The sequence below is a fragment of the Lactuca virosa genome, chromosome 1 (genome assembly GCF_052849685.1).
Source record: "Lactuca virosa cultivar CGN04683 chromosome 1, Lactuca_virosa_CGN04683_v6, whole genome shotgun sequence".
Taxonomy (NCBI): Eukaryota; Viridiplantae; Streptophyta; class Magnoliopsida; order Asterales; family Asteraceae; genus Lactuca; species Lactuca virosa.
In genome coordinates, this window is record NC_136426.1 from 109,653,097 (window position 1) to 109,663,832 (window position 10,736).

Below are 10,736 nucleotides of genomic sequence, written 5' to 3' on the forward strand. Positions count from 1 at the left end.
GTTTTGTGTTTGGTTGAAAAAAAATATATAGAATTCAATTTAAGTAATTTTATGAACATAAAGTAAGTTACAAATATGTCCTTTATAGTTTGATTAAAACCATTAATAAACATCATCTATATTCGATCATAAGCTCTATACGCATACAATGTTTCAATTTCGGAATCGAATTCTAACAAAGATGATATCGACCATAAAAAACGAACAATAATTTTAAAGTCTCGTCTAATATCCATTGAAAGCTCTCAGTACACATAAGTCTATGATTGACTTTATAATCGAGCCCTTGCAAAGTCCAACGTCCATATCGATACTCAAAAAATAAAAATAAAAGTTGTATGCTCTTTACGTAAAATTAACATGTATTTATTATATCTGAATGATGCTTGCGCATACGAAAATACATTGAATAAACAAGACTAATTGGATCGCTTATTTGTTCTTTCATATACATATTCGCACGAGAAATTCATGAAATTATACAAAAACAAAATGATTAGAGAGTACGCAAAGTGTAAGCTAAGAGCATTTTGTACGGACAACTAGTTATAACACCATTTTGATGCCACATCACCAATGGTATTATAACACAAAGTGAGGAAATGATCACAATGTTAAGAGCATGTTAACACTAACTTTTTTCCATTTTATAATTTCTTTTTGATTTTTTTCCCGATTTTTTTTATTAAAACAAATATATTTTAAATAAAACATAATATCTAAATAAAATATAATGTTTAAAAGTTAACAATAACATAGCTTTTAAATTACACATAACATCCAAATTAAAAAAAAACATTATAATAAAAAAAACATTTTTTTTATTTTTCCTAAACAATGCTATTCGTTATCGTTACCGTCGAAGATATAATCCGCCAAGCCCTCTCGAAGTTGTCTGTGTTTATTTGTGTCTTGAATGTTAACGACTCTATGCAAATATTTTGTTGTTCCTGATTGAAATTGAACGTGTCTGGGCTCCGTTTGGATATAGTGTGCAATATTTCGTCCTTTATCCTCTACTACCATGTTATGCATTATGATACATGCATACATGATATATCGTAGAGTTTCTAAGTCCAATGGTCGTCTCGCATGTTCAACTATGTGCCACTTCATCTTTAGCACTCCAAAAGCACGTTCCACATCCTTACGTGCTCCTTGTTCTCTTCTCTTGAATAATTTATCTCTTTCTTCAACCGGGTATCGTAATGCCTTCACGAATGTAGAATACGGAGGATATATTACATCTGTAAGGTAATACCCAAATTTGTATTCGTTTCCATTCATTGTGAAAGGAGCTCCGGGGCCTTTCCATTCAAAAGATCGTCGGATATTTGCGACTGATCAAGAACGTTAACGTCGTTGTTGGAACCCGCAACCCCGAAAAATGCATGCCAAATCCATAAATCTTAGGAAACAAAAGCCTCTAAAACCAACGAAGACGATCCATGATGACCACTTGCATACTGCCATTTCCATGCTACTGGACAAATTTTCCATTTCCAGTGCGTGCAATCAATGCTTCCAATCATTCTGGGAAACCCATGTATTTCTTTATGTGCTGCATAAAGCTCTTGCGTATCATGCAACGAAGGTTTCCGTAAATATACGTCTCCGAATGTTTCAACAACACCTTTTGACAATCTATACAAACTTTCCCGTGCAGTTTTTGTTGGATTAGGTGTCTAAGCTCATAACTATAGTTGGTATGTACTTGATTTGACAGTAGCATTGTCTTTTTGGGTTGCCTTCACTCTATCAACTTGACAGGATGACTTTTGGAGAGAGAGGTTGAATTTATTATTTGGAATAATAAATTGATTTATTATTTGGAATAATAAATTGATTTATTAATGTATTATGAAAATCATATATTAATTAGAAATGATGTTATTTAATTAAGTATTTAATCAGGAACTAATTTGGAATTAATTTCGGGATTAAAGGAATAGGGGCTGTTTTGCAAATCATTGATAGTTGTGAAACTGGGCTAATGAACTCCTTAGATGGGAGTGGACGAAATCCTATAGGGATGCCCTATAGATTTCGTCCAAGGCTTATTGGTAAAGAGTCCATGGACTACTTAAGCCTTAAGCAGGAAATTAGGGTTTCCTCCAGAAACCCTAGCAACCTTCAGCTATATTAAGACCCCATAGCTTAGGATTTTCGCCCAATGCTTGCATTTGGTAAACCCTAGCTGAAATTCTAAGTGCCTTCCCTCCTTTCTCCTCTCATCCTCTTGCTAGTGGTGTTTGTAAGCCATTAGATGTGCAACATTCAAGGTTGTAGAACTCGTTACTCGGTACCTGTTCGCCCGACTACCGAGTAGCGAGTACACGGGAGTACCCGGGAGTACTCGGGGAGTACTCGGATTCGGTAATTCATGTAGAAATATTTTTAGGGAAATTATGTATGTCAAAATCATAAGTTAAAATCATAAGTTGATTGAAATATAAAGAAAAAATTAGATAAATATGAATACAAAAAACTGAAAAACACATAATGGTCTCACTTCGTGAATAATTACAGAAAAGTTAAGATATATATATATATATATATATATATATATATATATATATATGTAGTAATAATCACATTTGTGTGTGTTAAATAATAAATCATTAAGTATATTATACATATTAATCAACGATTTGACTGAGTTTTACAACACTGCTTAGTTCGGTAAGGGGCCGATCGGGGAGTACTCGGGATTCTGTAACTCGCCTCGGTAAGGGGCCAAGTAGCGAGTACTCGGAGGAGTAATCGGCCAACTCGATGAGTTTTACAACATTGGCAACATTTGAGGCACTAATCTTTCAAGAGTCAAGGATCTACAAGGTTTCTTGTTATTGCTACATAACAAGTGAGGTAAACTTCTAAACCCTAATTATATGTAGATTTCGATTTATATATGCTAGATCTAGGGTTTTTGCTTTGGTATTCAATTTGCATGTTCAACTAGTGAAAAACTTAGATCCAAAGCAATTAGGGTTGCATGAACACATAAGTTGTAGTTATGATAATAACCCATTAGTTCTTTCGGACATTCTCATATAGTCATCCATGGTGTCGGGTGACTCCCCCATAGCCATCAAACGAATGGCCGCAACACATTTCTGCAACATTGTAAATCCTCGCCTACATCTAGTATCATGTATCAGTTGAAAAAATTTATACCTAAACATATATTAACTATGGTTTAAAAACATACTACATTTGTATTAATATTAAAGAAATATGTAGTAGATTTGTATTTAAGATTAAAGAAATGATACCGGCTTTCCAAGGCGTTGGCGATCCGTAGGAACATATTCCTACTCAAACAAAATCTTCTTTTGAAGTCCTTCGACCCGTATACACAGTTATCCGCAAAGTAATTACGATATAGACGTTCGTGTCCTTCCTCACGATTTCTATTTAACAACACACATCTTGTTAGTAGCGAGGTTGAGTCTGGTTGTAGCATCTCGTTGGTATAATGATGACACATCATAGTGAAGAATATATCGTCACCATCATCATCGGACAAGTCAAAAGGATCCATAATTTTTTTGAAGATAATTGAAATGTAGAGAGAAAGAGAGGAATTGTGTGAAAAAAATTGTAAATAGATAGTAGATATTTATAGGTAAAAAAACAATTAGTTTTTTTTAAGTTAATTTTTTTATTAAATTTGACTGTTGTCAAACGGTTCAAATGGTCGAAATTAGTTCGTTTCATCCGGTCAAGACGGCAACGAGATGCACCGCGACAAGATGCAACGAGAAAGGGGGGGGGGGTGTCCATACCGTTTTTGACAACGGTCAAATTTAAGGATCTTGCCCCTAACAATTGCCCCTAAATTATACCTATGATAAATAATTGTTAGTGTTTAGATATTTAGAGGTATAATTTGTAAGTAAAAAATGAAGTAAAAATCTCTAACGGATGGAGTAATTTGAATTTCAACGGGTAGATTTTTAGCCATTGGAATGGGTCAAATCACTCTTCTACCTTCCCTTGATTCTTGTATAAATAGGGTATGGAGCTTTTCAATTTCATCTTACTCTTAGCTTTTCTTCTGGAAGTTCATCGAATATCGTCGAAGGTATTATATTTGTTAATTTTCTCCTTCCTAGTTTTCTTTTTCTTCTAAAAATGGTCAAAAAAGGAGCTCGCTCTCGTACAAATGTCATAGATATTCCTGACGATGATTTCGTAGATCAGAAACTCCTTTCCTATGAGGAAATTTGTACCTTTGACGACGATAGTATTGAAGCTTTGAGTTCAATTGAAACCTTTCCCGTTGGTACCATTTTCAAACCTTTCGATGTCAGGATTCAACCTGATTTCATTTCTTCTGTTTGAGTTTGTTTTCCTGAGGATCCCTTTACCTTAGTCCTTACTTATCCCTTTTCCGGAATCATTTCTTAATTTTTTGAAATCACCAAGATTTCATATATCCAAGCCATATCAGCGGTTTGGAGGATCCTTTATTGGATTGATTATCTGAACTGCTCCATGGGTCTCAACATCGGTCTGAACGAGTTAGCTTATGTTTATGACCTTTCCACCTTCGGGAATTCCCATTTTCTGTTGAAAGTTAAACTGATAGATAACCTCTCATACTAAAATCCAAGCATAACGATGGTGCTTGGAAAGGAAGATACTTTTTCGTAAAACGTGATTCGATTCCCGGTGGAAATCTTCTACCTCAATCCTGGGTTAAGAAGGGTAGGGTTCCTTATTTTTACATCGAGGATCCCAATATTCACACTTCTTATTTTGTTTGATTTTTTTGCACCTTTCAAGTTCGACGAGCTAATCCCTCTTGCTGAAGATACTGAAGATAGGATCGAGAACTTCCTTGCTTTGCCCGAGATTGATAGGACATTCAAGCTTGATCTTTCTAGCCACCAAGAAAGTTCAACCGCAATTATCCGTGTGGTTACCGGTAAGGATCCTTGACTTTAGTTCATTCTATAAGAGGGATCCTGAACTGATATAGTAATTTCCTATTGTGCCTTAGGATCCAAATGTAACCGTTCTGGTGCACGTTTTACTCTTGTCGACCTTGATTCTGCCATGTCCAGTGACTAATTGGTGGCCAAGAAATTAAACTACTCTCTCCTTTCCAAGAAGGCTACTATAGATTTATCTGTCAAGACTCCAGGATCCCAAAAAAGGAAATCAACTGAAGTCTTCAACTTGGAAAATCTTGAGGTGGATGAAGCGTTGAAAAAGTTGCTCTCCTTCTCGCAATCTGTAAGTACCCTTGTAGTTTATTCTCTTTTTTCATTTTTATACATTTTCTCAGTTTTCCCCCGTTGTTTCTTACAGGTGGCTGATCACATCTCTCATTCTTTCGAGGATCTCAAGGCTAAGCTCGACCAAACAGAGCAAGCTTTGAGGGAGCAAGAGGCAGTCAACAAGGATCGTCTCCAGATGATGGAGGAGTTGGTCAAGGAGAAAGAAGTAAGAGAATAGGAGCATACAAAGATCACAGAGGTGATTGCTGAAGCCAGGAGTAGTGTTGATGAGGTGGTTTCGGAGGCAAAAATCAGGTTGGCGGAGGATATCAAGAATGCAAGATCCTAGGACATGACTGGGTGGTGTGAGGCTCTAGCTATACTAACTGGTAGTCCTATTAATAGTTGTGAAGACCCTGCAAGAATAGGGAGAGAAGAAGAAGAAGAAGAAGAAGAAGAAGAAGAAGAAGAAGAAGAAGAAGAAGAAGAAGGAGAAGGAGAAGGAGAAGAGAAAGAAGACAGAGAAGTCCCCGGTTGGGGGTGATCAAGCCTAGTGTTAGGTTTGATTGTTAGAATAATTTTAACATCTTTGCTTGTAAACAATATTTTTGCGGAGTTGATGGGCAACTCATTTTTATGCTATGGTTGTTTCATACTTCTCTGCTTGCATGGTTAATTTGCTTTATATGATTGTAGGATTTTTGAGGATCCTTACATATTCAGGATCCTGAAAAGTTCAAATCTTACAAGAACCTTTTAAGATCCGATTAGCCTGAAACGATTGGTCATCAAACTGGGATCTTAAAATAATTAAGATCTTTTAGGATAATAAACCTTTTTTATGTAGGAAAAAATAATTTTAAAGGATATATAAGACCTGGTCATCCTTAGAATTTGCAACCATTTGACTCATGAGAAGTCTTGAAGCTTCCGTATGGAAAATATCTTTTATTTAGGAGTTTATCAGGGAGGATCCTTAACATAGTGAAATGGGAAGGATCCCACCTTAAGTATCAATTGGAAATAACGCCATCTTGGAGAAGAAATTGGGGAAACTCTTGTTTTGTATGATAATGTGACAAGCCTTGCATATTTTCAAGGGAGTATCCCAACTTCAGACAACATGTTATAGTTCTTAGCAAGTAACTGGGGAAAATCCCAATTTTAAGGCAACACATTAGTGTTACAAGCTTTAGTAAATCACTGGGGAAAATCCCAAATCGGATGATAACATGAAAATGTTATAGACCTCAAGTTTTTTCTGGGGAAGATCCTAATTTTGGATAACACGTAAGAGTTATTAACCTTCAGAAATCACTGGGAAGATCCCAACTGAGGATAACACGTAAGTGTTATAGAAATTATGTTTAAGCGTTAGGATCTTAACATATGTTCAGAAATAAGAGGGTTACCAAGTCACAAAAGCGTGAAATGATCCCCTTATTCACATCCCATAGTAAGATTCTGTTCGTCCAAGCGAGGTGTAGAAACCTTAACTCGTATGAAATAGGTTATTAACTCTTTAAACGTTATAGGGGATTATGTACCCTTTGTTGTAGGATGGATGATCAGTCTCTGTTTGTAGGTATCTGGATAAGTACCTATTTCAATCGTCAAGATCACAGAACCATGTATCTATTGGGATCCCTGAATCCTAGGATCCTCGAACGTCAGGATCATTAAACGTCAGGATCCCTACCTTTTAGGATCCTTGAATGTTAGGATCTTTGATTTCCTATGCAAAGCAAACGTTATCTTGGGGTGGGCGTTAGCCTGGCTAACGCCCTTACGATGCTTAAGTTAGTATTGGCTTTCATAATAATAAAAAGAATCAAATAAGAGTAGAGGGTAGAGAAAGTGTACCTTGAGTTTATTAAAAAATGATCGGCATAACTTACATGAAGTATGCTTTTAGGTGGATGACATTCCAGGGTCTTAGCAGGACGTTACCTTCAAGGGTGGCTAGCCAATATGCCCCCTTTCCTGCTTTTGAATCAATGAGATACGGTCCTTCCCATTTAGGTGACAATTTACATGCGTTGGGATCCTTGGTATTTTGGAATGTTTTCTAAGTACCAATTCGCCTACTTGGAACCTTCTGACTTTTATGTTCTTGTTATATGCTTTAGTGATCCTTTTTTGATGAGCATCAATGTGGATCCTGGCAAGATCCTTGAGTTCATCAATAGTGTCAAGATCCTGGGCTAGGATCCTATCGTTTCTTTCCTGATCCTGCAATTGATATCTAGCTGTTGGGATTACTACTTCATTAGGGATTACGACTTCTGTTCCAAACAGCAAGGAGTATCAAGTTTGGCCAGTGGCTGTCTTTGAAGTGGTCTTATCTGCCCATAGGACGAGAGGAATTTCTTCTAACCATCTTCCTTTCTTCTCATCTAACCTCTTCTTTAGATTATTGACTATGATCTTATTGATGGATTCAGCTTGACCATTAGCTTGAGGGTGGACAGGAGTGGACATTATCATTTTAATCCCCCAACTTGTGCAAAAGTCTTTAGTCCTTTTTCTTATGAACTGGGATCCATTATCACATATGATCTCAGCAAGGATCCCGAACCTGGTCAGGATATTTTGTTTCATAAACGATACCACTTCCTTGTATCATACTTGAACAAAGGCTTCAGCCCCTATCCATTTTGAGAAGTAGTCCGTCATCACTAGCATGAACACCTTTCCCCCAGGGGCCTTTGGTAGCTTGCCAACTATATCCATTCCCCATTTCATGAATGGCCAAGGGAAAATGATAGGATGCAAGGTTTTGGTAGTTGATGTGGGATGTTGCTATGTTTTTGGCAAGCATCACATTTTATGGGCATGCAAGAAAGCATCTTTTTTCATTGTTGGCAAGTAGTATCCGATCCTTAATGATTTGGAGCATAAGGATCTGCCCCCAGTGTGGTTGCCACAATCTCATCCGTGGATATCTTTTACGACTTCTGCAGCTTCTTGATCTTCTAAGCATCTAAGGTATGGACCTGCCATGGATTTCTTGTATAATTTTCCTTGGATCATCACAAATTGTGAGACCCTCGTCTTGAATGCTCTCTCACTTTTTTATTTTCTTGGGATTGTTCCATTTTGGAGATATTCCACAATGGGCTGGATCCAAGATTTGGAGTGTTTTTGAGGATCCTGAATGTTAGGATCCTGGCGGTTAGGATTCTGAGGAAGAGATTGAGGGTCAGGATCCTCAATTATTGCAACGTTAGTTGTTTGGTCATGGTGATTGGGATCATCTGGTTTATTGGAGGGTTCTTCTATCGCTAGGATCAATATATGGGTCATAGGGATCCTGATTTCTGGCGGGATCCTAAGGGAAGATCCTAGGTTGGCTAGCGCGTCAGCCTCAACATTTTCTTCTCTAGGAACTTGGCTTAGGCAGAAAGCTTCGTATTCAGAGGCCAACTTTTGGAGGATTTGGAGGTATAGTGCTTTACTGCATTGGATCCATTAAAATGATTAGTTAATAATAAGGATTCAACGAATACCTGAAGATCCTTGATTTGAAGATCCTTGGACAGCTGTAATCCCATGATCAATGTTTCGTATTCAGCTCTGTTGTTGGTTGCATCGAATTCACAGCTGACTGCCTGGGGTATGATGTCCCCCTGTGGCGATTTTCGTATGATCCCTATGAATGGTCCTCTAAAGTTTGAGGATCCGTCAGTGAAGAGTGTCCATCTTTCCATTCTTTCTTCTTTCCGGAGTTCCTTGCTTTCTAACTCTGCTTCGGGTAATAGATCATCACTAAAATCAGCCACAAAGTCTGCTAGTTCTTGTGACTTTATTGTTGATCTTGGTTCATACTTGATGTCATATGTGCTTAGCTTCACAGACCACTTTTCCATCCTACCTGACATCTTTGGTTTTCGCATAACATTCTTGATGGGGTAGTTAGTTCTCACATGTATAGTTTTTCAAGATAGGAATATTTGGTCTCAGGATCCAGGAGACTTTTACTTACGTTGTATATGGATGTTGATCCCCATTGAGATCCTTGGCTAAAACTGCACTTACAGCGTTAGAGGATACAGAAAGGTATAGGAGGAATGGGTCCCATCTAGTGGTTTCACTGGCAAGGGTGCATAACTAAGATAATTTTTGAGTTCCTGAAAAGCATCTTCATTCTCTTTATTCCACTCAAATATTTTGTTCTTCTTCAAGATGTCATAGAAAGGCTTGTACCTTTCTGAGGATCTTGAGATGAACCTGTTAAGTGCTGTTACTCTTCCTGTTAGTCTCTTAATATTCTTCATCGAGGATAATCGATGATGAATTTTATTTTCCCCGTACTTTCTTCTATTCCTCTTTTAGTCACCATATATCCAAGTAACTTGGCTGACCTCATTCCAAAGTGGCACTTGGAAGGGTTCAGCTTCATGTTATATTCGTCTAGTATGTTGAAGGTGTCTTCAAGATCCTTGAGGTGATACTCAGCTTTCTTTGATTTTACCACCATGTCATCAATGTAGACTTGCATGGTGTCCCCCCAGTTTATCCTTGAACATCCGGTTGACTAACCTTTGGTATGTTGCACCTGCATTTGTAAGACCAATTAGCATAGCAATATAGTAGTATATACATGTTGGGGGTAATGAATGTGATATCCTCTTGGTCAGATGGTTCCAATTGAATTTTTCGGAATCCTGTTGATGCATCCATAAACGTTAGTAGTTCATGGCCAACCATAACATCTATCATGGAGTCTATGTGTGGTACGGGGAAAGGATCGTGAGGGAACACTTTATTCAGATTCGTATAGTACACAAATATTCTCCATTTCTGTTCTTCTTCTGCACGACGACCAAATTGGCTAGCCATCTTGGGAACTTGACTTCCTTGATCATCCATGTTTTGAGGATCTTTTCTACTTCTTCTTGGATGATCTAGTTTGTTTCGGGTGCAAACTTTCTTCTCTTTTGGTGCATTGGTCTGAAAGAAGGATCAATCTTAAGTTTATGAGTTATGATATTCTTGTCTATACCTGTCATATCCTCATGCTTCCAGGCGAATGTTTTGCTTTTATCTTTCTGGAACTTTATTAGTTTCCATTCGATTTGTTCTAGCAGTGAGGATCATATCAGGATTTTGGCTTCAGGATCCTCGAGGTTCAGGGGTACTTCCTTTACATCCTGTTCTCTTGTCTCCAACACATCTCATGCCCCCTACTTTAATTGTTATGCTTTTTGTGGTACTGTTGAAGATTTCATTGAAGTCTTGTAGCATTTCTTGGATTCTTGTTGATAACCTGTGATCTTTACTGTCCCCAATGGAGTGGTCATTTTGATACATTCATGGTATGTCAAGTGGACAACCTTCATATCGTGGATTCATGGTATACCTAGTATAACATTATAGGAGGATAATGTATCGATTACACAAAAGTGTTGCATAGAGTTTACCCCCTATATGTAAATAGGTAGCTTTATTTTTTCAACGGTACGTTTTGTGTCGCCCTCATTCTCTCTACTTCCTTGAGTATCGTCC

General features: G+C 37.4%; 2 protein-coding genes across 2 annotated transcripts; both read right to left on the reverse strand.

Moving 5' to 3' along the window:
• Positions 1–840: 840 nt before the first annotated feature.
• On the reverse strand, positions 841–1,287 carry LOC145119005 (uncharacterized). The gene has a single exon (XM_079054644.1). The coding sequence runs from the start codon at positions 1,285–1,287 to the stop codon at positions 841–843; it is 447 nt and encodes a 148-aa protein (XP_078910770.1).
• A 7,016-nt stretch (positions 1,288–8,303) lies between these two features.
• Positions 8,304–9,109, reverse strand: LOC145119015 (uncharacterized). Its single transcript, XM_079054657.1, has 2 exons — positions 8,769–9,109; positions 8,304–8,685 (listed from the first exon to the last, which is right to left on the reverse strand). The coding sequence occupies exons 1-2, from the start codon at positions 9,107–9,109 to the stop codon at positions 8,304–8,306; spliced, it is 723 nt and encodes a 240-aa protein (XP_078910783.1).
• Between the last annotated feature and the right edge of the window lie 1,627 nt (positions 9,110–10,736).